General features: G+C 42.8%; 1 protein-coding gene across 1 annotated transcript in view; it reads left to right on the forward strand.

Annotated features, from left to right (window-relative positions):
* Window positions 1-26152, forward strand: part of UACA (uveal autoantigen with coiled-coil domains and ankyrin repeats) — a 72141-nt gene that overhangs the window by 23445 nt on the left and 22544 nt on the right. The window contains exons 2-5 of the mRNA XM_039492212.1: window positions 19873-20006; window positions 22537-22625; window positions 23436-23500; window positions 24946-25003. Of these exons, the coding sequence (XP_039348146.1) occupies window positions 19873-20006; window positions 22537-22625; window positions 23436-23500; window positions 24946-25003 (346 nt within the window). The remainder of the gene's footprint in view (window positions 1-19872; window positions 20007-22536; window positions 22626-23435; window positions 23501-24945; window positions 25004-26152) is intronic.

Genomic DNA, 26152 nt, shown 5'->3' on the forward strand with positions numbered 1-26152 from the left:
CATCCCATGGGCCCCAGGTAGCTGAGGGCTTTAGGATGCAACTGGCTACTACAAGGATATTTCCAGCCTCAAGTGGTAAAAGTGTGTGTTTTTGTTTTTGTTGTTTTGCCCCCTCCCCCGATCCAGAGTTTGAAAATCTGAGAACTTGGGGCTCTCTTAGAGGCTAAAAGAAAAGCAGATGATGGAGGGAGAAATATAGCATGAACATTGAAGCAGAACAAACACACACAAAATCACTACTCTGTAGAGGGCACTTAGTTTGGGATGTGCTGTATTGGAACACTTCTGGGGAAGAAGATTGGTTTAAGAGCCTATGGATATGTCTGCACTACAGCTAGGAGTGTGACAGGCAGTGCTAGCTCTGCTTGAGTTATTGTGCTAAAAATAGCAGTACAGGTGTTTGGGCTGGAGCTTAGGCTCTGAAGCGTGCCCCCACCCCTTTCAGAGCTGGTGTGTCTCCACGGCTATCTTAGCACTGTAGTGTGGACCCTAGTCTGTGGACTGTGAGACTCACTGCTGTGGGCTGCTGCTTGCTGTATACAGATACTGTTTAAGAACTCTGAAATGCGGCACCAATTGGGGTCCAGGAGAAGTGGTAAAAAACCCTCCTCTCACTTCTGAAAGGTAATTGTTTAGCTGAATGGGGGCAGAGCAGGGCACATCTTCTGCCCTGAGCAGAGGCTACCACAGCAGTTACGGGAGGGGATCTATCCCACTCTGGCCAGCAAGCAGCCAAAGAGCAGAGAGAGTGGGGCATTTCTGTTCAGAATGAGCTGCTGTTAGTTCTCCCAAGTCAGCATTCTTCCCCATGTGGTGGGACAAGGGAAATCATGGGGATTCCTTAAAAGTTGCCAGATTCCTGCAGATGTGCAGCAAGCTTTTAAGTTCTGGGTCTAAGGTCATTACAAACATTGGTTAATTAGACCCAGAACTTTAAATATAATATACATATTTATTAAATATCTATTACCTGGTTGTGGTCATCTTGTTCCTTGTGGTAACCTCATCAAATGATGTCTTCTCTAGGAGTCCTCTTCCTGCAAAGTACTCTAATTACCTGGATGTAATGATCTAAAATACTTTATGGGTTTTTAGAGCACTTTTTGTCTGTAAGGCCTTTACTGACAGTTAATTATAGATGAAAGATAGTCTATACGCATAAAGTGTTGGAAATCGTTACACCCCCAGGTAGATTTATCTGGCACTGGTTTGCTTTCAAAACATCCCCTCCTATATGTACTCAAAATGTTTACAATTTTAATATCAGATGTGTATATTTTTAACTTAATCCAAAATTTGCATCACACGCTAATAGTTTATTTAGACTTGAAGGTCTTGCTAAAAAATTATCTGCTCCAACTACCCCCTGACACACTGACTTATAAAGGATAACTGGCAAAGTTGTGCTCTCTGAGATCACCTATTAAAACAAAAAACAATGTTGAACTCTGTGGAAGTAAACTGTTTTCTCTGTGACTAACTTTTGTTTGGCACTATTGAACTCATGTGTTTCCGTGATTACATGGGATCAGAATGCAATGTTTGTGCTAGAACAGCCTAAAAACAGTTAATTTTGAGTTGAAGTAGTAATTGCTACAATGTGGATGCATGCCTTAATCATGAAATGCAAAGCTGAATTGTCTGTTTTTCATAAACCAGCCTGTTTACTTCCAGCCATAAGCTAAACCAGAAGGGCCTGTTGACAAATTAAATAGGATGAAAACATTATCTTGCAATTTCCCATGTCAATGTTTCTCCTTTGAGTTTAAATATATATGTTTTGCTTCCCTGGGGGGGAAATTTCTGTTTAAACTCTGCAATTACAGGTTTGAAATTGTGGGCAGAAAGGAAGAAAAGATAGTGCCGATTATACACCTTGTTTTAATCTTTATAGATATGTCCTTGGGCTGTGTAGTAGCTAATCCATCTTCTGGTTTTTGTAATAGCTGCAAAATCATATACTTTTTTTGGTAAAAACAGAACTGTCAAAATGCTCTTTCAAGTCTATATACTGCTTTTGTATATTAAGGGTTTGAGCGTGGTTCAGCAGTAGACTTTTTTTTTTAACATACTGCTAGTAGCAAAAGCTCTAAGCAGAGTGAAGATCAGGTAAACTAAACATTTTTGTTTTTTCTGTTTTATACCTGTTGAGTGTGGATTTTAAACAAACCCCCAAAAGACTGTTTGAATTCCTGGGCATATGTTTTCCAGATCTTCATTGCCTCCTTATGCTGTAAACTTTTTGGGCTTGGCTACACTGGAGAGTTGCAGCGCTGGTGGTGGCTTTACAGCGCTGCAACTCACTCACCGTCCACACTTGCAAGGCACATACAGCGCTGTATCTCCCTGGCTACAGCGCTGGCTGTACTCCACGTCTGCCTGGGGAATAACGACTGCAGCGCTGGTGCTGGAGTGCCAGCGTAAACAGTGATTAATCTTACTACGCTGTAACTGACCTCTGGAATTTTCCCATAATGCTTTTAACTAAAGAACTCTCTTTGTTTTGTTATGATGCCTCTCTTTGTTTTGTTGTGAACTAGGGGCTCCCGGAGCTGCTTATCTAAAAAACAAACACAGCTCCTGTTTGCTGTGAATGAGGCAGGCAGGGGGATGAATGTCCACAGCTAATGTTTGCTTGAGGAGAGAAACAGCACGGCGGGGGGAGGAGGGGGAGAAGGGAGTCCGTTGGAGCAGCTGCTTATCTGGTCTGCAGGCTATTTGCATTTAAGAGTGAATGAGGGGTCGGGAAAGTGGTCAGAATTTGCAAGGCAGGGAGCTGACAGTGTCGGCTCCAAAAATCCACTCTCTCTGTCTCCCCCACGCTCCCTGTCACGCTCCACCCCCCCCTTTTGAAAAGCACGTTGCAGCCACTTGAACGCTGGGATAGCTGCCCATAATGCACCACTCCCAACACCGCTGCAAATGTGGCCATGCTGCAGCGCTGGTAGCTGTCAGTGTGGCCACACTCCAGCACTTTCCCTACACAGCTGTACGAAGACAGCTGTAACTCCCAGCGCTGCACACCTACAAGTGTAGCCAAGCCCAAAGTGTGTGTACAGGAAAGTCATTCTAGTCAAAACTTGTATTGACATCAATGACATTTCCATGCCTGGAATGAGGGAGGAGGCTACCCACTGTGTAGGTGAGTGGGATTTTTCAAAAGCACTCTCTACTTGTCTATGTGCTCCCAATAGGAGTTTTACTTACTGAGTTTGATGAGAACAGAGTTAGTCCAATATAATAATTTTTTTTCCCTTTCAAAACAAGGTTTTTTTCCAAGTATAAAGCTAACAGGGATTTGGCAGCTGTTACTCCTTTAAGGACCATATTGTTATGCCAGAGCTTTAGATAACTTTTGTTTTTGTATTTAACCAAATCCAAATGTAGAAAGTCAAATCAATTAATCTTTTCGGTCAAAGCCAGTTAAGGCCTCTGGTGTTCACTCATACTGATTTATTTAGATCTTTTTATAGAGTAAATGTTGGATCCTTGTATAATACTGCGTTTGTTTAAAAATATTTGGACATCAGCGGAGACATTTTAGCTACTTGGATAAAGTACACGAGCTGCATTAAAGGATCAGACATACTGGGGTGATAAGCCTTGGTGGGTTTTTTCTGTTTTTTTATTTTTTTATTTTTATTTTTTAAAATCCTAACAGCTGGTTCCTAACAATCTCCTTTATTTCTATAAGGCGTGTGTATTGGGGGAGTGTTTCTTGAAGTGGGAAGGATGTGGGGAGTGAAAGGGGGGGGACACCATTGGCACTTACTTTAAAAACTCTTTGTGGGAAGCTGCACAAAGTGCACTATGGATGTTGTTTTTCTTAAAGCTCCCTTAAGGTTAGCTTTTTGTACAATGGTGCTGGCTGGCCAAATTTTTTCCCTTGTGACTTGATTCCTTTGCAGGTCTCTTAAATTGGAATGCTTTAGTTTATTATAATACATGGGAGAAGGGACAATAAACAAAATAAATTACTAAATCTACCATCCTTTTAACCATTATCTCACCGTATTAGCATTCCATCCTTGCATGCTGCTCCAAATTGGTGTATCAGTACAGCTAACATTAGGGCACTATACTTGCAGTAGAAATCTTATAGAGCTAGAATGAAAGTAGACATCCATTCCCCTCACCCCTGCCCCAATCCTCCTCCGCTTTCTGGAGCTGTCACACGGATGCCTCTTACTCTGAATGGACAGCAGCCATCAAACTGCCCTTTCCTATGGGCTCTCTCCTGCTGATTATGTAATTTGATCAGCCACAAGTGAATAATGTCACTGGAAGGCTGTTGAACATCAGCTCAGGTGGTTAGCATCCTGTACTCTGCTGTGTTGTGGAACAGAGTGAACAGCGTGAGATCTTAGCTCTCACTCTTGCTTCCAGAACTTTCTTTGGCCGCCTTCCCTTCAGTTTATTTAGGCCTCTCTACCCTTGAAGGGCACTGAATAAGCTAAGATAAAATTAATTAGTATGTCCCTGTGGCAGGGCTGTTCCAATAGCATTTTAGAAACTAACAGGAAATGAGGGGGTTGCAATATTGCTGACTAGCCAGTCCAGTGCAGTTGCCTCCATGCCACCATGTCCCTGTTTCTCTTCTTGCGTGTCTGGTTTTCGACTGGAATGCCCGGTTGAAAAGGGACCCTGGCAGCTCTGGTCAGCACCACTGAGCAGGCCATTAAAAGTCCAGTTGGCGGCGCAGCGGGGTTAAGGCAGGCTCCTTGCCTGCCATGGCTCCACACAGCTCCCGGAAGCAGTGGCGTGTCCCCCACTCCGGCTCCTAGTGTGTGGAGCCCCCTGGTTGCCCCTGCGCCTGCCCCTGCCCCTGACCCAAGCACCGGCTTCATAGCTCCCATTGGCCAGGAACCGCAGCCAATGGGAGCTGTGGGAACTGCGCCTATGGATGAGGCAGCGCAGAGATCCGCCTGGCTGCATCTCCGCGTAGGAGCCAGAGGGGAAACATGTTGCAGCTTCTGGGAGCTGCTTCAGGTAAGCGCTGCCTGGAGCTTGCACCCCTGCCCCTCTCCCACGCCCCAACACCCTGACTCCCCCTCCAAACCCCTCGGCTCCACCCCAGAGCACCCTAGTGCACCCCAAACCCTTCATCCCCAGCCCCACCCCAGAGCCTGCACTCCAGCCAGAGTCCTCACTCCTCCCACGCCCCAACCCCCTGCTTCACCCCTGATCTCCCCCCCCCCCAAACCCCTTGGTCCCAGCCCAGAGCTCCCTCCTGCACCCCAACCCCCTCATCCCTGGCCCACACCAGAGCCTGCACCCCGAGCCCGGAGCCCATACCCCTTCCTGCATCCCAACTCATCTCTCCCATCTTCCATGACTTTTCAAAGATAATTACTAATGGCTCAGATATCTCCATAGTCAGCTCCTTGAGTATTCTAGGATGTATTTCACCAGGCCCTGGTGACTTGAAGACATTTAATTTGTCCAAGTAATTTTAACTTGTTCTTTCCCTATTTTAGCCTCTTCTGATCCTACCTCATTTTCACTGGTATTCACTATGTTAGACATCCAATCGCCACCAACCTTCTTGGTGAAAACCGAAACAAAAAAGTCATTAAGCACCTCTGCCATTTCCACATTTTCTGTTATTCTCTCTTCTCCCTCCCTTCCCATTGAGTAACGGGCCTACCCTGTCCTGGGTATTCCTCTTGCTTCTAATGCATTTGTCGAATGTTTTCTTGTTACCCTTTGTCTTCAGCTAGTTTGATCTCGTTTTGTGCCTTGGGCTTTCTAATTTTATCCCTGCATACTTGTGTTATTTGTAATTTGACCTAGTTTCCACTTTTTGTAGGACTCTTTTATTATTTTTTTTTTGATCATTGAAGATTTCCTGGTTAAGTCATACTTGCCATACTGCCTATCTTTCCTACACAATGGGATAGTTTGCTCTTGTGCCCTTAATAATGTCTCCTTGAAAAACTGCCAAGTGTCTTCTATTGTTTTTCTCCTTAGACTTGCTTCCCATGAGATCTTACCTACCAACTCTCTGAGTTTGCTATAGCCTTCTTCAAATCCATTGTCTTTATTTTGCTGTTCTACCTCCTACCATTCCTTAGAATCATGAACTCTACCATTTCATGATCACTTTTACTTGAGCTTTTACTTCCACTTTCAGATTCTCAGCCAGTTCCCCCCTATTTGTCAAAATCAAATCTAGAACAGCCTCTCCCCTGGTAGCTGTTTCCACCTTCTGAAATAAGAAATTGTCTCCAATACATTCCAGGAATTTATTGGATAATCTGTGCCTTGCTTTGATATTTTTGATATTTTTCTCATCATATATCACCACCACGTCCTGTGCTTAAGATGATGTTGTTAGTTGTTAAAAAAAAAAAAAAGCCTCATCCACCTCTTCTTCCTGGCTAGGTGGTCTGTAGTAGACCCCTACCATGACCTCACCCTTGTTTTTTACCCCTTTTATCCTAACCCAGAGACTCTCAACAAGTCTGTCTCCATCATAAGACAAGCTTCAGAACTCTGTGACCCTCTCATGGAATCTCCTTCCCCTTGCAACCAGCAGTGCATCCAGAATTTTGCAACTGGGATAAGGGGTAAAACAATATGCAAATTAGCAACATTTTAATGAAGAAAAACTACATGAACTCTCATGCTTGTGTGCACCACTAATGTTAGTGGTACTGGCTGTCTCGCAAAGTAGTTGTTTGTATTTTCTGTCTTTAGTCAGCTCTTAATAAATAAACATCAGAGCTGATCAGTTCAAACATTTTGAGACTGCATTGCACCAAGAATGGAACGTGGACATTTCCTCAGTAGCCACAGTTGTTGGCAGAGTAACCGATTCTTAGCAATACACAGGTATTGTGACAGGATATTGGGTTACTTTCAGCAACACTTTAACTAATGGTCTCTTCGTTGCCAATATCTCCTCCATTGTTAATCCGAAGACCTGATCTTGATTCTTGGGTAGATATTGTAAACAACGCTTAACTATAACCTTTCACCATAGCTATATTTGCTGAAGTGTGTAGAGGGCTGAGCAATAACGTTGGAGGCAACTTGACTGTAAGTTCTCCACCAGCTTAATGGTACCTTTTTGCAGGGAAAACTCTATCAATAAATTTTTGTTCTGCTTTTGCAAGGCATTTGTTGAATTGATCCTCATGTGAAGGCATCTCTAATAGCCGCTGATGCTCCAAGTTCTCTGTTTTAATATATTGATCACTAGTGCATGTCTAATTTATTTAGGGCACTTTGGGGCAAGAAACTAGAAAATACATTGTACATATCTTTTCAAGACAGTCTTCCTGATTTCAGGGAGACAGAATTTTAAAGGTATTTTATTGGCAGATGCCAGTAAATCTACTTCCAAAATATTTTCAAATCAATTCCTTCTCCTTGACTAAAGTTCTTGGCCTTTACACTCACTTAGCAAAACAGCTGCTCTGTGTTAAGTGAGCACTGGCAATATTACCCTGCAAAGAAACCCTTGGTCTGTTGGCAATTAATTTAGCAGCTTTAGATTTCTGCACTGTTTTCATATTTGACGACTAATTCTGTTCCAAAAAAAGTGCTATAAATTTAAACTTGTTCATACTGAGAGAATGTGGCAGAAGCATCATCAATGGCTGTCTTTAATTCTTTCCATATTTTATTATTTTTTTATTGGCAGAATGTTTTGTCTTGAGTAAATTCCCCTTTATCACAAGCTTTTTAATAATTTTCCTTGCACTGCCCAGTTGATGCCATTAGTAAAAGATTTATACAGATCTTCGCTGCTGCTTATCGTTTTGCATACACCATTTAACACATCCACTGTGTAAGAACTGTACTCTTTAAAATACTTTGGTGCAGATGTTTTCTCCCTTGCAGTGCAAATTTTAAAAAATAAAATAAGTCATTTTCCATTTTTTCTTAAAATGGCACATTGTGTTGCTTTAGGCATCTTTGAAAGAGGAGGCTTTTTCCCCTACAGTCTTTCATTATTTTCCACCCTTCAAGCTGTCTAGAGTCTAGCTAACCAGGAGAGCCTTTACTATCATTCCAATCGGCTGCTGGGTAGGGTTTATTCAGAGCTGCCTTGTAGCTGGTATCCTTTCCAGGTAGCCACATCTTCGACTATTTCACCTTAAGTGGGCACAAAATAGGAACAGTATTTTGTGGCATGAGACTCCCAAAGGCAATGATAGGCAGGATGCCTCATGTTGGAACTTGCAGTCTAAGAAGTTTTTGGCAGCCACAGGAGAAGTGAAGTCCAGGAGACTTGGATAAATATTGATCTGTCAGCAGATAGAAATGTGAGAAAAGCAAAACTCTTGGTTGGGTGAAATTGAAGAGAAGCAGTCTGGCTGTGAGCCAGCCACAGTCTTAGCTGAAATCATGCACCAGGGTGATAAATGGAGCCAAGAACTGTATCTAGCCAAGCATCTATATTGCCCTCATCGCTGTGATACCTACCTCAGAAATTAATCTTTGGCACGAGCTCTTGGTTTTCAGGCTGCTGTTGGAAGCATTCCTTTAAGTTTTGATTCATCGAAGTAAGGGTGCAAATTTTTCTTTCCGGATCTTGTGCAATATTGATGATGATCCTTTTTAATTGTACTATTGGGACTTTCTTTTCTAGCCCCCTTGTGAACTGAGCAAACATTAAGTTCCTGTTGCTACTTCCTTCTGAGAATACTGCTTATGGCCTTACATATGTTACAATATTGTCTCTCTCTAGTTCTGGTGGCGCATGCTGCTCCCCTGTAGGCTGACTGTTGATAGTGTAGAACTGGCTAGCATGCTTTTTCCTGCTCCTTTCTTTAAGGATTTTCTCTTTGTAATATGTCCATGTTCCTCTCTCTCAAAGGTGAAAATTCAAACACATTTTCTAAAGTTCTTTGGCATGCTGGTGAGTTATGCTGTTGCAAACCAATCTGACTCAATGGGACCTGTTTTGATTTCAGTTGTGCTTTTAAACATATCCTTTTCAAAATCAGAGTGCTAACTTTATCTTCATTTAGCATGTTCAGGGTAGGCTGATGTTTTCCAAAATACCTTTTATAGCTGTAGGAGGTTGACTTGTTTCATGGTGATAAGATAACTGCTGTTATGACACAGACTGTATAAAATTCACTTAACCTTTGTTTTGTTGGAATGCTCCTGTCATGTGGAAACTTTGACTGCAAATTACTCCTTGGAACACATGCTTTCAAGGGGAAAAAAAGTGTTTTAATTGGCATAGGGTTTGCTCTGAAGGCTGCAGATAAGATGTATGGCTTCTTTCAGTATTATGAAAAATGATTGCATTTTTGTGTGACGGCCGTTGTGTGCACACAACCCCAAATGTGGACAGAAGGAGGAGGCATAGTATATACTGTGAAATGTCTGTTTTCCAAAAAGGTCTCCACAGAAAATTGTACTTGCAGTCTTACTGACTGTATATGTTTAACAGTCTTGTGGTGTCCTGCATATTTTCTTTTTTTATTACTGTGCACCACGTTTATATCTCCTGTGGACAAAACAGCCAATAGTCACGATGTTGACCTAGTCCACTAAATATGGTGTTTAGGAGATTTCCACTGTTAAATTTAAAATGTGTGAAAGAGGACCCTACATCTTCAATACTGTTAATCATTACACTATTTAATGGTTTGACAGCCTCTGTGGCTCCTCTCATTTCACGTGTTGGGGAGACAGACTGGCAGCAGCAGTAAGCTGAAACCTGGTTGTATTCAGAATGGGATTCATGCTTGTAAAAGGAGAATTTTTTTTAAAGCAAAGGCATGTGCTTTTTCTAAATTAAAATCGGATACATTTTTGTCAAAATAGAATCACCCAGTCTGTTCTATGGAGTCATAACTTTGTCTAAAGTCAGATGATCATAAAGCTGATTCCAGCTTTCAGTGTTGTTTGGGGAATAGCTAAATCTGTTCCTGCCATTATTTGTAACACCCTGTTTAACCGTGATAACGGTGACCCTCAGATAGTGTCAGTCAAAAGTTAATTTGACTAACATGTTTGTTCCTTTAAGGTGAACGTTTGCACATCTGCAAAATGTGGCACGATGGTGGTAGTTTAACACATGCTTGTCTCCTTTGCTAGCCATAAGCATAAAATGGATTACTCACAGGATGAGCATGCATACACTGTATTATTAGCTATTCCTTTCTATCGCTCAGCTATCCAGTACTGGACAATCAAAAAATAGAACTGGGTTGATGTGAGACTGTCTGCATATTGTTTACAGGATATTTCAGATCTGGGGAATATTACTGTGAGTCAGTCACTGTGGCAGTCTGGGCTGCAGCACAGAGGCTGCAGAAACGAAAGCTGTATGTAGGGTTTTCATGTGACGTGCCAGAGAGGGACAGCCTAAGCAAAAGAAGGAACCTCTGTACCTGTCTTAGGCTGTCCCTGGGCCATCTTTAAGGGAAAAGACTTATTTTTGTAAGAGTTATGAAGTCTGAAGAAGATCCTGAAGATGGAGAAAATATAGTTGGGGATCCAAGCTAAGCGAAGGATGGAACAAAATGAATGTAGGGCAGAACAAATAGTATATTGCTTAGAGCAGCCTGTTTTGACTTCTGGTTGGGTGCTTGCCTTGTAAACTGCTGCAGTTTGTAACTGAATGCGAGGTAAATTATTTGTTGCTGACAACAAGGAGTTGCAAGTTCTATGATGAGTTGTTGGTTTTCCTGTGCTGCTAGAAACACAGTAGGTATCTTGTATTTCTTATTAATGGAAGAGAGGTTTTTTTTAGTAACCCTGTCTGCATGAGTTTAAATTTTGTAAATATTCAAGCTGTTCCCTTACTTTTTATTTAGCATCAGTTATGTCTGTAGCCACTATAATAGTGTTTGTTTCTTGTTGGCAGTTTCTACTATAAAAAGGTTAAAATAAAAAACAATGCTGTGAATCACTTCTTAATTGATAATTACTTGGTTTAGTGGATCTTAGTAAATTGACATAATTGAAAATTTTGTGCAGAAATCACTAACCTTTATATTGTACATTGTTTTCTTAGGACTTGATACTAAACTTTTTCTTATACTAATATTCTAAATTTGTAAAGATCTTAATTATGGGTATAACGACATAACATAGTGATTTCATTTGGAGTATTTGTCTCATTTTAAAAGGAGATTTATTGAGGTGTTTGAATTTGTTCACACTTACAGATGTAAGAGCTCCAAGGTTAAGCCTGAAGATCTTTGACAATTTAAAGCATCTGTCTGCATGCAAAACATTTTATTGAATTCCCTTTGAATCTAACACAGTGAATATATTAGAGCAGTGGTTTTCAGCCTTTTTTCATTTGTGGACTCCTAAAAAATGTCAAATGAAGATTTGACCCCTTATAGTTTGCAGTCCCCTGTGGGTCCACGGACCACAACTTGAAAACTACTCTATTAGAGTATTTACAGGCAGCAAGAGGATGCTCCATATGTAGTCTTTAAAGTATATAAACTTAACACATGCAAAGAAATTTAGAGTGACAAGAAAAATTGGCAATTTTCAGAGCAAAACAACTTGCCCTCTCCAGGACTAGTGCACATGCGGGTTTACTATGGAAGCAATGACTGGCTTTAGCGAAACACCAAAAAGGTAAAGATGTTGTAATACAGTAAAATGTAGCTAATTTGGGTGGACTGGGAGAGAAATTCCAAAATAGATTTTAATTGATAAGTCAATGAACAACAAAAGCAAGGGTGTGGAACGCATTACAAAACACACTTCACTTTGACAGTTGTTTACTTCTACTTATTTGGTACTTAAAGTACTAATAGTACCTGTTGTTGGTAGGATGTTTAGTAAAAGATATCCATTACAATACAGAACAGAGGTTCCAGTCATGTTTGCAGCTCCACTGTAAGGCATTCTGTAGAATAAGACTCACTTCTTCAAATAGCAAAATGAGACCTTGCTATAGCGCATAAGTATTGCTGAAGAGGTTACTAGAGACAGCTGTCTTCTTGTATGGATTATCTGTGTGCTACTTTATTAAACATACTTGGAAAGACCAATGTTCCCTAATGAGGCAAAGTTTTTAGAATTCTAACAATTTTTTTTCTGCCCAAGACTTAACTTGTTTTTTTTTTTAAACCATTTTTACACGAATATGTATTCTTGTTTTATGTACCTTTTTCTTGTTTTCCTTCCTTCATGTACATATAAAGACTGACCAGACTCTCCTGCTTAAAGATCCAGAAATCATAGATTAATATTTTTGACAACTTAAGACTGGAACAAAATATATTTCTTAGAGTGCATAAATTTAAATGTTGCATTAACAATAACAGTTTGCAGTGTTTTTATCGGAGAAAACATAAAAATGATTCAGCCTCTTTCCTTTGGAAATTCAGTTAGGTTTGCTGAATGCTGGTTTGATAGAAAATCTGGTTCTCACTAAATCAAGAACTTTAAAACTTTGAATTCAGTGACCTGCAGCAGCTGGAAATAGCTCTGTTGTTGTTTTTAGTGAATTACATAGAGAAGCTAGTCTCTGTGGAGCCAAACTTGCAGCTAACATTCCATTATAATCCTGATTTTTTTTTTTCCCTCTCACCACCTCCTTCTGCCAGCAACTTCACTGATCAGTCTGAAATATTGCATGCAGGATTTTCGCTCCAAGTGGAATTTTTCTGGAATGAAAAGGGCAATTTGGATAAAGTGATTTGGAGGCATATAGGTCAGAAATGGAAGTGGGTTTCACTTATTGGGATAGACTCCTAATACGTTTTGGCATGTCAGATCTTTCAGACCAGGGGTCGGCAACCTTTCAGCAGTGATGTGCCAAGTCTTCATGTATACACTCTAATTTAAGGCTTCGCGTGCAGGTAATACATTTGAATGTTTTTTAGATGGTCTCTCTGTAAGTCCAAACCACGGTTATATGTAAAGTAAACAAGGTTTTCAAAATGTTTCAGAAGCTTTATTTAAAATTAAATTAAAATGCAGATCTTATTAGTTTAGTGTGATCCTTGCCCTTGCTTTTCCTTGCTGAGTTTTCCAATGTCTGGTGGCACCTATTTAGATACTTTAAGCTGCACACAGGCTTCTGAGTTATAAATTGATAACGGCTGGCAGGAGGTCAGCGGCTGGAACCCCAGATCGGCAGCTGAGGTGAGTGGAGCTGGCGGCTGGTAGGGCTGAGCAGGGCTGGAAGCCTGGACCCTGTCTGGCAGGAGACCTGCCATGGAACTCCAACTGGAAGCAAGGTGAGTGGGGCTGCAAAGGGGACCCCAGTTCGCAAGGGGCCAGCAGCCAGAACCCCAGAGGGGAGGCGGGTTGAGTGGCTTAGCCCGCCACTGCTCTGGGGTTTCCACCACTGGTTCCTGCCAGGTGGGGTCTCAGCCCACCACCAGCCTGGGGTTCCTTCCCCCAGGCCAGCAGCGGGTGCTGAGTGGGACCGGCGGCAGGACCACAGCTGGCAGGAGCCGGCGGTGGAAACCCCAGTGCAATGGCGGGCTGAGCAGCTTGGCCCACCGTCGCTCTGGGGTTTTGGCTGCTGGCTCCTTGCCAGCTGGGGTCTCAGCCCGCCACCAGCCTGGGGTTCCTTCCCCCAGGCCAGCAGTGGGTGCTGTGTGGGACCGACGGCAGGACCCCGGCTGGTAAGGGGCCAGCAGCGGGAACCCCGGAGTGGCGGCGGGCTGAGCGCCAACCTGCCCCGCGTGCCATCAGAAATCGGCTTGCGTGCCACCTTTGGCACGTGTGCCACAGGTTGCCGACCCCTGTTTTAGACCAAGTGTGCTGAAACTCTAAATTTGTGGGATGGGTCTCTCTTTTTTGGTGTGTTTTGGTTTTGATGAGTGTTGTCTGACTAGTATTGGTGGGTGAATTACTTTATTAAAAATAATGTATGCCTTCTTTACAAAATCTGCATAGCCAAGTACTCTGCAGGCAATTTGAAACAACTCCGTGAACCTCCTCATTCCCGGACTGCTTGAGGAAAGCTAAAATATCACTGTTAATAGGAGATAGCTGCACAGGGAACCTGATCTTCTCTTGCTTGTTTCCAGCATCAGCTTTTCATTTTGAAATTGGAAAGTTAAGTAACTGGTGGTTCTTTAGTTCAGCCATTACTACTTTGTGTTCTATTTTAATGGGCCAAATTGAACAAGGAATGGAACTCAGATGGGAATCTTGGTGCTGAAGTAAATGTATTTTGGAGGTGTAAGTTACCCACAAACTCAATTTATGGGCATAAGGGACAAAATAGTGTAATTTGCTTCAGTTGGGCATTCAGTTGTGTATATTGCAAGTATAAGTTACTTCTCCAAGGTGCAGGAGAGGAGGGTACTAGGAAACACAACTTGAAGGTGTGTGTAAGATAAAAGCAGCTACTTACGCCAGCACCACTTCCTTGCAATCCTGTGGTGAGTTTTAGCCATGGATTAAGTGGATATAACACCCACTTACTTTAACGGAATTTGCACCAGGTTAAGCTAAAGACGAATTTGGTGTCAAATTGGCTACACTTATTTTGCATACTGCTGAATGCCAAATTGGCAGCAGTTGGAGTATTTTGCCAATCACGTCGCTCTCTTCTATTCACTTAATATTCTACGCATAAAGATCATAAATTAAATCTAGTTTAGATGTACTCCATTGCATTTTTTTCCACACCACTCCTTTCTTGTATGTGGGGAAAAGTCTCCCAATCAAAATCTATAGACACCACTCTATCCTCATTGTTCCTCATTAAACCTCTTGGCTGCTATACAGAAAACTGTATTTGAAAATGTCTAGATAGGTGGCAAGTTGTAATTTTACTACTGCTAATATTCTGTGCTGAAACAGCTTATTTTTGTTACTCCTTCCTGCTCCCCACTTACATTTCATCCACTTGTTATGTCTTGTCTCTTAATTTGTAAGCTCTTTTGGTCAGGGGACTAGTATTTGTCACACATTAGTTGAATGGGGCCCCAACCTGGCTTAGGCTTCTAGGACTCTGCTGCAGCATAAATGTTGGATAATAAATAAAGATTCATTCCCTCAGAGGTCTTTGTTCATAGTTAGCCCAGAACACAGACTCGGCAACCATGCAATTAACTGCTCTGCTGTGTGTTATGGCTCTTGCATTAAGTCTTTGTTGTCATGGAAGTCGCTCCTTCATAAAGATGACAATCGGTATGTAAACTTTCATATGGTCCCTCCACGCCATTGCAAAATCCTTGTTATGTGACTACCCCCATATATGTATTTTTCAAATGTAAAACTAGTCTCCTGATTTGAGACTTGGCCTGGAATCTTAGCTAACTTTTCTGGGGCTATTAACCTATTAAGAGCTGCGCTTTCTACAGCTGCTAGCTACAGTTAGGCCACGCTGTTGCAGCGCTTTGCAGCATGAGCGCTGCAGCCAGCACTGGGCCAGCGCAGCAGGCAGCTTGCAGGTGCTGCCAGACTGCAGCTTGCCAGCGCTGCATTTTGGCGAGGTGCGCTGCAGTTGCGCTTTGGCGCACGCTACGTGCGGGGGTGTTCATCCCACATGCCAAAGGTCCGCCCGTGGCATGCCGCTTCCAGGGTGCATGTTGTCGTGTCATTCCAGCTTCATCGCGCCCATTTCTTCATCTCAGCGTGAATTTGCTGCATCATCTTTCTTTCTGAGTGTCTTCTGCAAACTCTGCTTTGCTGTCAGATGCCTCCCACACAACAGCTGATGAGTGGTGAGGAGCGAAGCCAGAGCATAGTGACAAGCTCCAGTGAGGAGTCAGTGACAATGAGAATTGCAGTCGATGCATTCAGTAAATTCGAGTGTATGTTGGCGGTGATCGCTGGAAATTGCACTGCGCTGGTGGCGTCATGCCACACTGAGCGCGCGAGCACGCCGAGCAGAGGCTCGAATCGGGATGTGAGGGATGAGTGGTGCTCGAGTGTGAAGAGTGCTTGCAGAAAAGCACATTGATGGGATGGTGCTGGGTGCACTGTCATGGACTGTGCTGTGAGAAGCATTCTTGCGCTGAGCTCATGGGCGCGAGCTGCGAAGGCGAGGGTGGAAAGTCTGCAGCTAAAGACAGCTGGAAGCGTGGTCATGGTGGTTTGCAAAGGTGGCAAATCAAGTCCTGAATCGCTTTGAATCAAGTGTGGGAAAGTGGACTGGTGGGCAGTGATGAAAAGAAGAAACGCTTGGGGAGCATAAAGCTAAGTGTGTGGATAACTTGGGGACATATGTTTTTGCACTGGCCTGGGGGGGGATGGGATGTGTGGGCAACATGTCTCTCCACCTGGGACCTGATGGACGAGTATCCTAATCTGGGCCCCCCCATGGGCCGGTGGGCATTTCTGCGCTCAGCGTCTATGGTTCTTAGCTTTCGTGACATTTACACAGGATGGGCTGCAGTATTTGGCAGGTGGCCTGGAAGAGAAGATGATCGCGCATCTTATCTTTCAGACAGGAAGATGGAGGCAGGGGGGGATTTTAGGGGATCCCAGATGACCAGGGGATTGAGGATAGGGGATGACTGTGATTACAGAGACAGCCCATACAGCCCACCTTTGGCCTTTGAAAACCATGAGGAGCAAGGAGCTGAGGCAAGGGCAGCCTTACAGGCTTGAGCTGGAGTGTGCTTTTGGGGAGTGAGGCTGAGCTGGGATGGATGTTTGGGGGATGCTTGCTGGCTGTATGGTGCAGGGAAAGGGTGAAAGGAAGCTTGATAGCCCAATAGGGAATGTGAACTCCATAATAGCAATGTGATGGTGAAGAAATATTCAAGGAGGAGTGAGGGACATGAGAGGGCTGTCAGGAGGCTGGAGGCTAGGAGGATACAGAGGAGGAGCAGGATTAGGGAGAGGCTGCACAGGGCTGAGGAAGATTGGAATGAATTAAGGGGGAGTGAATGTGGCTGCTTTATGTATAATAATTTGCTGCCTTGCAATTATTCTTTTACTGTTAAAGCTACTATTTTATTCTGCTATCCATAATAATATGATTTGTTTTTTTTTCTTTACTGGGCTTTAATCTTTCTGTTTTTCATAATAATGTTTAAAACTAAAGAAGCCAAAGATTTTTTGAAAAGAAAGAAAAAACTTGACAGACAGACACACACACACACAACAGCACAACACAAGAGACACACTGTGGGTGTGGTTAATGAATCTGCACAGTTTTATTGCTTTTGTCTGAATACTGCATGATTGATGTGGGGTGGTCAGGGTAAGGGTGGTGGGTAATGGTGCTGGACTGCAGGGTGGTGGGGGGTGGTAGTAGGGGGGTGGTCAGCTGGAGTGGTGGGGGGGGGTTGGTTGGAGCTGGTGGGGGTGGGGGGCTGGGGGGGGGGTGGTGGGGGGAGCTTGTGGGGGCGGGTGGGGGGAGGGAAGGTGGGGGGGTGGGGAGGGTATGGCTGCGTGTGTGCTCTGTAGAGCTGCTACCGCTGACTGACTTGCCAGCGGGCATGTTCTTCTCTGCTTAGCAGCCTCTCTTTCTCTTTCTCGCCACTCTGCTTTTTTCTCTCTCCTTCTTCTCTTTCTCTTCTCACTCCTTCAATTCTCTCTTCTCTTTAGTCTTTTTTTTTTTTCTTTTTTTCTTTTTTTTCCTCTTGGATTTTTCCTCTTTTTTTTTGATGTTCTGGTACACTGAGTTGACAACAACATACACTCACAACACACACAACACAGCACACAACAATAACATCACACAATTGTTACATTGTATCCCATACACTCTTTGAACATATCTTGTTACACTGTATCACTTGCAAACAAGGAAAAAAATCACAGAAAAAGGAAAGGAAAAAAGGAGAGAACAAGTGAGTGAGAGAGCTGGGAGGAGAGGGGGGTTGCTTGGAGCTGCTGAGGGGAGGAGTTGTAGAGAATGAGGGAGATGGGGAAGAGATCTTCTCAGTAAATCTCCTATCTCTCTCTTTCTATCTCTTCACTCATTCTTTTCACTGGACTTAGTGGGAAGAGACAGGTCGGGGCAGGAAAGGGGAACAGCGGGGGGCTCTTAGGGCAATATGGAGCGTGCCGGACGCGTGCCTGTGTTCAGAAATGGGAAGAGTGGCCCTGGAGGCCAAGGACGCGCCACCCAACCTGGACCAGTGGACACTGGACACAGTGGCGCTGGCTGCCTATAAACGCGGCTGCCCACGGCTTTGCTGGCCTGAGAAGCAGCTGCTGAGAGAACTGAGAAGAGACAGACGACCACACATCTACACACTACACATCTAGACTGCATGCATCCATGCCATGCTTCCATCCATAACCCATTCCCCACTCCCCCAGAAAATAAAGCCTAAGCAAATAACCGCCTTCCTGCTCTCCTCTCTCTGCTGCTCTGGCTGCTGCTCTGCTGCTGCTGGCTGCCCCTTTGCTCCTCCTCCCTGCTGCTGCCTGCTGCGGCTGCTCTTCTTCAGTTCCCCCCCCCCCCTTCCCTTCATCCTCCTCCTCCTCTCCCCTCTCTCCTCCTCCCTCTCCCCCCCCCCTCCCCCCTCCCTGCTCCAGCCCCTCCCGTGGCCCTGGTCACCCCCAAGGTGTTGTCCATCCATCTCCCCATCCCGGGTCCGGGGCGGCGCGGATCGGATCGCGGATCCCTCTCTCTCGGCTTTTGTAGGCAGGGCCGCAGCCTTTTAACTTCACCCTGCATTGTGTGCGCCGCCCCCCCCTGATGCCCCCCCTATCCAGCATATCCCTTGATATCTGCTCAAAGATACGGTAATTCTACGCCGCAGCTTTGCTGTGCGAACGCCTCACCCACCCACTGATGAGGTCCTGAGGTCCTCCACCACCCTGTGCTCCATGCTGGCTTGCTGTGAGGCATGGTTGGACCTGTAACCTGTAATAAACCTGTAACTGATCACACACACCTGGCTGCAGCAAACAGGGAAGGAATTTTTTTTTTTTTTTTTAAAGGGGCATTAAAGGAGGCAAGAAGGAGAGAGCAGAGTGCAGCAGTGCACTGTGAGTGGCTGAACAGGAACTGGAGAATTTATATTCTGGGAGAGGGAGGGCGTGCTGGTGAGTGTCCAAGAGTGTCCAGCAGCAGGTCACCAGCGCTCACCTGCGCTACTCCCCCCCCAACCCGGATGTTTTCAGCCAGCAGCGCTGCACCAGGACAGGAGCGCTGTGCTGTGCCCCTGTGTGTGACGGGGGTGTTTATTTGCAGCGAAAAAGCTCCACCAGCAGCTGCAACTGTAAAGTAGCCAAGCCCTAAGAGCTGGTCCAAATGCTACTAAATTTGCATCCTCACTGTGCTGAGTGATATTGGGTTATGGTTTCATATCCTAGATGTGTTTGTGAAATCAAAGATGTGAGCTCTGTACTTTGTGTAGAGTCAAACCCTAAAGTGAATTTAGGATGTTGATAGCTGCTGGCTGCAAACTTTATGTCCTTATCAAATATCCTTTAGTAAAATGTCTTCATCTTGCACTTAAGTAGAATGTAGGCTGGAAAGTTGGCAGAGGCAGAGTTACGTTTCTTTAACCTTATGTCCTACGGTTGTTTTCATACTTGGATTTTATGCTTTTAATGCAAGCTTTTTTGTTTTGTTTCTGGACTTCATAGCACGTGGGTCTTTAGAGAAGCCTACAGAATTCTAAGGGGGCTTTTCCCCTTAAGTATGTGATATTCTATTCTATATAGTTTTTATAATGTCCTCATCACTGTAGGATGTGGGCATCTTCCTGTAGTGAATTAAGCAGTGTGTTTACACATCTGTCACGTGGTTTTTCTCTTACGCTTTCCCCAGTGGGAGAACTGTGTGCAGGAGCATGGTCTTTGGTAGGGTTTTTTAGTATACATGCTGCTCTGTGTCTGTAGTAGATATTGACAAATTAAACTGTAATATAATGAAGATTTCTTGCCTGGGAATGGAGCAAATTATGAGATTAATTTTTTATGATGGTAATCTTAATGGGTTCACATTATGCAGTTAACTCATTTGTGGTGGTGGTTTTTTTTACTTGTGTCTTTATGCAGCTGAATACAGATTGGAGCAAATATGATGATCGGTTGATGAAAGCAGCTGAAAGGGGAGATGTGGAAAAAATTTCATCTATTCTTGCCAAAAAGGGAGTCAATCCTACTAAACTGGATGTGGAAGGGAGATCTGCGTAAGTAATTCCCAAGAATGTAGTGGAGGATGATGGCATAAGTAGTGAAATTTGTTTAGACTGTAAATCTTTCTTCATTATATCACATTTTTACTGATGCTGTGTATTACTCTTCCCCATCTGAAACAAACAGCAGATTACAGAATTAGAGTTCCAGAATTACATATCTATTAGAGGTAGAAGATTTTAAGCAAAAGAAGAGTGTACACAAATTCCATACTTTACTAAAATAAGCTCCCCACTGTACCATCCTAGATAGAAATTCGCACTTCATCTAGCCACATACCATTGTTCTGAAGCCTGTCAGCCTCCTGTTAGTCAGGTTCATTTAGCAGTACTGGGGAAATAGGAATGCATACTCATTGACATCCGTCCCTCGAAGAGATGTGTGAAGTCCTATTGTGTGAACTGGAAAGGCAAAAAGGTTAGAGCCTAGGGTAGCAAAATTGAGATGGTGATAATCTGAAGGAAGTTATATTGGGCACTGTGAGTGGCTGAGGGGCTTGTAGGGGATTGATTAGGTAAGAGTGGAGTACTCTACATTACAATATAGCGAGAGGGAGGCTTGAAAAGAGATCTGAAAGCAGGAGGTTGGGGAAAGATAAGGAAAATCTACTCAACAGAAATCTGTGATCCAGGGGTTGATTCCATGAATTCAGAAGTCCACAGCATGATAGAGGCTTGCCCATGAAGCCAAAAGTAAGAGATCTAGCCAGTCCAGAAGTGGCTGGCTGTCACTTTTATTTCTTTCCCATTGCACAAACTGAATCTATATATGTAACTGGCTTTTCTTGTTTGTATGTAATAGTATATGGAGTATTTTATCTTAAATTTCTTTAAAACGAACACCTTCCCCCTAAATCTAAACAAATCCCTAGCATGTGTGTCATCTAAAATGTTTCCTAAACCCCTTTTGGGTTTGCTAATTTAATTCTTTTCATAATGGATATTATAGGAAAATACAGTTAGTATTTTTAGAATCTTCAAAACTAAACTCAAAATAAGATTTGAAAAGCATTCTCCAGATATTACTGCCAACCATTTTGTCTCAAATTACCAGTGTTGACTGTATTTCTAGGTTGTTCAACAGCATTAATACTGTATGATTTGTGGTAGGTAATAGTAGTAGGTAAAAGAAATATGCATGTTTGGGTGGGAACATTCCTATAGCCATAAAACTTAGCCAAAGATTACACTGTGATATTATCATCTGCCTGATTCTGCTAACCATTTCAGGTTCTTGAATCATCTTGTATCAAAACTGCCAGGTACACCAAGAAAGAAGAAGTACAAGTGGCTTTTGGATATTGTGCCTTACAAGCATCCATTCTTTAATTCTTAGACATTCTTTGTCCTCCTTGTGTTTTTCCATGATTGCTTCTATTCCAGTAGTTACTCTGGTTCAGTGGAAATATGAGTGCAGGATAGTATGGTTTACTCCTACTTGAGGTCTGGTGATCTCTTAGCATATTTATGCACCAATGCATAGGAGCCAGTCCTGGCTTTTTATAATTAATTTCACAGATGAGTAAATAATGGGCGTAAGTATTTTATGGAAGAGTCTGCTGGAATTGTATTGTGTATCTACCTCCTGTCTGAAATAGGAGGGATTCTGGTTACAAATAGAAAAACTGAACTACAGCCATGGTTGTAATAGGTGGACAAAACCCAATAGCTCCTCTGGATTGAAGCATCTGTAATAGACTTTTGAGGGAATTTCCAAGCCTATGCAGTACCCTACCTTTCTGCAGCCCCCTCAGCATTAAAAATAGTGGGATCCAGCAGCACTGCTTTGGGGGCCCCAATGCCACCCTGTATCTTTTCTGTACTACTTAAATCCCAGCGTGCATTAGCAAATGCACAAGTAAAACTGGAGCTGGGGTTGATCAGAGTGAGAGATGCAGCCAGTTGAAAAGTAAGGGAACTAGACAGTAAATATAGAGGGAACTGTTAGATTTTTGTGGGGAGGAAAGGTGAAGGAGAGAGGAGGATGAGGAATTGCTCTTTACCAGAAGTTATCCTCCATCTTTAAAATTTGGATTGATAGGAGAACTTTGAGCTGGTTCTTATAACAGTCAGCATGACCATCCTTCCTCAAGGTATGTTCACAAAAGTTAACAGAAATCCACGTGGCCACAATTTCAAACGGAAGTGATAGAAGTATCATTGCTTTGACTATGCTAATGCTAGATCCTAGTAAATTTGAATCCTGATTTGGAAAGGGAAAGCTTATCAATATTGTACTCATTCTCCGCCACAGACATACAAGTGGTGTGCTGGCTTTATTGAAAGAACTGATGCTTCCTCCTCTTCCACCCCTACCCCCTTAAATTGGTTCAGGACATGCTACAGCACTAGACTTTCCAAGCTTGAACTACATGAGTGAAATCTGGTTTTAACCTACCTGACACTTCACTGTACAACTGTTTTTATTGTGAACTCTGCCTCTGTTACCCTTTTTTTCTTTTTCTTTCATGCAAAACTAGTCTGTTTAAGCCAAGAAATGCATAGTATCTTTTTTTCCCCTTAGATTTCATGTTGTAGCATCAAAAGGAAACCTGGATTGTTTGAATACCATTCTTGTACATGGGGTTGATATCGTAGCCAGCGATGCTGCAGGTATGCTTCCATAAAGTTTAAGGGCGACATTTTCAAAAACCCTTGGCATAGGTCTGATTTCTATCCCAAAACAAAATCTACATTAAATGCTTATAACTTGTCCTGTAGTATGGAACAGGCTAAAATAGATGTAGACTTGAGCACGTGTTGAATATCTGCTTGAAATTCTTTACTTCCTCATGGCTAGAAACATGGCATAGAGTACATGCTTCAGACTGTCTGATTCTGTGCTGGATATAGTTTAGGTTCTCTGAATTGAACAAATTTCCAGGCAAATAGAGAAGTTTAACTCAAAAGAGTCTTTAAATGATTTTAAGTACTCTGGCTCCTCTGAATATGGACTTGTGTCTACATTTGCTATTCTAGCTAAGTAAATCTTAATACATAAAATTTAAAATATGTATGGGAACAGCATGGTTTATGGAGTTTGGAAAAAGTGCTGGGAGAATTTCAAAAGGTTTGATTCTGAGTAGTATGTAAAATCATGCAGATGCTTCTCTGAATTGCCTTTCATCCAGAAACCAACCTGGAAATCTCATGGGATTTCATAACCGTGAAGTTCTATCAAGGGTCTGAATTAGTAGTGAGAAATGGGGGCATGTGAAAAGAAGAAATAAACAAAAATCTGGTTAGTTATTTGTGTCAAATTTCTTGTTCTTTATAAATTACAATATTGCATTATGAATAGTGAAGTATCTGGATACAAGGGAAACATATTAAATGTCTTCATGGTGTATTGTATTGCATGTTCATACTGATAGCCCTACTGTAGTTCCCAATTTAATGCTTTTATGTGTATTTAATCCGTAGGGAGAAATGCGTTGCATCTTGCTGCAAAATATGGACATGCTCTTTGTTTGCAAAAGTTATTACAGGTATTGAAGATAGTAAATCTTTGTGCCACATTTTACATTTAGACATGAAAGGGAAGTATGTGTTCTTCAAGAGATGCTGTTAATTTTATAGTTAGTTTAAAAAAAAAAATTAAAAGTAGTTTGTGGTATTGCACCTGCCCCTAAATTCTCCTTTTGGTGATGTGAACCTTGAGCACATCTGGCATGTAAATACCTTGCAATGCCAGCTACAGAAGTACCATGCAAATGCCTCTTCTCGCTTTCAGGTGACATTGTAAATAAGAAGTGGGCAGCATTATCTCCTGTAAATGTAAACAAACTTGTTTCTCTTAGTGATTGGCTGAATAAGAAGTAGGACTGAGTGGGCTTGTAGCAAAGTTTTACGTTGTTTTGTTTTCAAGTTCAGTTATGTAACAAAAAAATCTACTTTTGTAAGTTGCACTTTCACGATAAAGAGATTGCACTACAGTACTTGTATGAGGTGAATTTAATAATACTATTTTGTTTATAATTTTTACAGTGCAAATATTTGTAATAAAATAATACAAAGTGAGCCCTGTACACTTTGTAGTCTGTGTTGTAATTGAAATCATTATATTTAAAAATGTAGAAAAACACCAAAAAATATTTAATAAATTTCAATTGGTATTCTACCCGAGTTCCCTGTAAGCCGCATGGCCGCGTAGCTGCCTATTAAGGGCTGCGGCGGGGAGAGTCCCCCGGCACGGACTGGCCACGGCGGCGAGAGACGCCCCTCCCTGCTGGCCCCAGTGCCAATTTGCCTCAGACTTGCTGCGGCCTGGGGAGAGGAGCCTGCCTGGCCCAGCCCGACCAGAGCTGCTGCGGCTGGGGAGAGGTGCCTGTCCCCAAGCTGCTGCATTGAGAGAGGGCTGGGAGGATCTCTCCCCCTCCCCCTCTCCCCCACCACCACTGCAGCCCTGGTGCAGCCTGCACTCCCTGGCCCCAGCCCTGAGCCCCCTCCCGCACCCCAACCCCCTCATTCCCGGACCCACCCCAGAGCCTTCACTCTCCTCTGGCCCCACCCCAGAGCCTTCACCCCTAGCTGGGGCACTCACCCCCTGCACCCAGCCCTGAGCCCCCTCCTGCACTCCAAACCCCTAGGCCCCACCACATGAATTTTGTTATGTGCCCCAATATGAGGGTGATGTCACACATCACCTCCATGTTGGTGCACATAACAAAATTCATTCCGCACATGGACATAAACAATTAGAGGGAACACTGTATTCTATTTAACAGTGCGCTTAAAACTGCAAATAATGGCAGTTAATTTGTGAGTTAATCACTTGAGTTAACTGCGATTAATCAACAGCCCTAGTTTAAATGTTTCTAGTTCAGTGATTTCTAGTTTTTACTTGTAAGCCTGAGTGACTTGTGCATTATAAATATTGGAGCTAAATCTTAATTGATACATATCTAGTAATTAAGAATTATTCTTTTAACAGTACAATTGTCCAACTGAAAATCTGGATCTTCATGGTAGAACTGCTCTTCATGATGCTGGTAAGCAGTGTTTTTGCCATTCCAGGAACTGCTGCATGTAGCTATTTATTTCAGTTAATTTTAAGAGGTTCTCCTCTAAATTATATTTCTCACTGAAAAGGATACTCTATCATAATGTATCTACTGTAGAAGAAATTGGCATAGTTTATTTTTTCCCCTTCAATTGACCTTATTAAACCTGTGGTAGAAAATATTTATCTGAAAAAATTTTCTTATTCACTCAGCTAATATGTATAGTGTTGAGAAGCACTCATACATGAGTTCTGTTTCCAGGTGCCTAAAATTTTGAGAAAAACTCTTTGGTTGAAATATCTCCTGCTTCTCAGCTAAAAGAAGCAGGAGATCTGCCTCTGTATCTGCCTCTGTGGGGGCAGAGAGAGTGGAGCTTGATAAAATTTTTATTCATTTTTAGATCAGTGGGAGGAACTGGATTACTGTTTAAGACCTTTTTTTAGATGAGGCTTTGCACTCTTACCCAAATGGCTGCTTCTTAAAACTTTGGAATTGTCATAGACTTTGTCCTCATAGAGGAAAATGTGCCTTTGACAGGTCATCTATCAGTTTAGAAACAAGAACAAAAGACATTAGAAAACTGCATACAACAAATGAGTTGTTCATTGAAATTTTAACATTATGGCAAAAGGCTAAGCTCTGAACAAGGTGTACGATGTTAGTAGACGAAGGTTTGGTCTACAATGGCAAGTGAACAACAAAACTTTTGTCATGTAGAGGTGTTTAACACCCCCCTCCCCCCCCCAAAAAAAAGTTATTTGTCAAGGAAAAGCACTGGTGTGGACAGTGCTTTGTTGGCAGGACCACTCTCCTGCCAACAATGCTACCCCCTTGTTGGGGGTGCAAGTTTTTTGTCGGCGGGAGAGCTCTCCTGCTGACAAACAGCAGCTACACTGCGCGCCTTTTAGCAGCACGGCTGTAGCAGCATTGCTGTGTTGCTAAAAGCTGCGTAATGTAGACATAGCATAAGATAGGTTAGTCTCGATCAGTCTAAATCCTTGCAAAACTCTGTGCCCCTCCTTAACATTTTGGACTATGATTGTGTGTTCATTGCAAACTGCACATGCTTTCAAGAGCATAGCACCAGAGTTCAGTGAATCCTAAAGCATAAGACTCTCTTCTTTTTGTAAAAAGTGA

Source organism: Mauremys reevesii, linkage group 10, assembly GCF_016161935.1.
Source record: "Mauremys reevesii isolate NIE-2019 linkage group 10, ASM1616193v1, whole genome shotgun sequence".
Lineage (NCBI taxonomy): Eukaryota > Metazoa > Chordata > Testudines > Geoemydidae > Mauremys > Mauremys reevesii.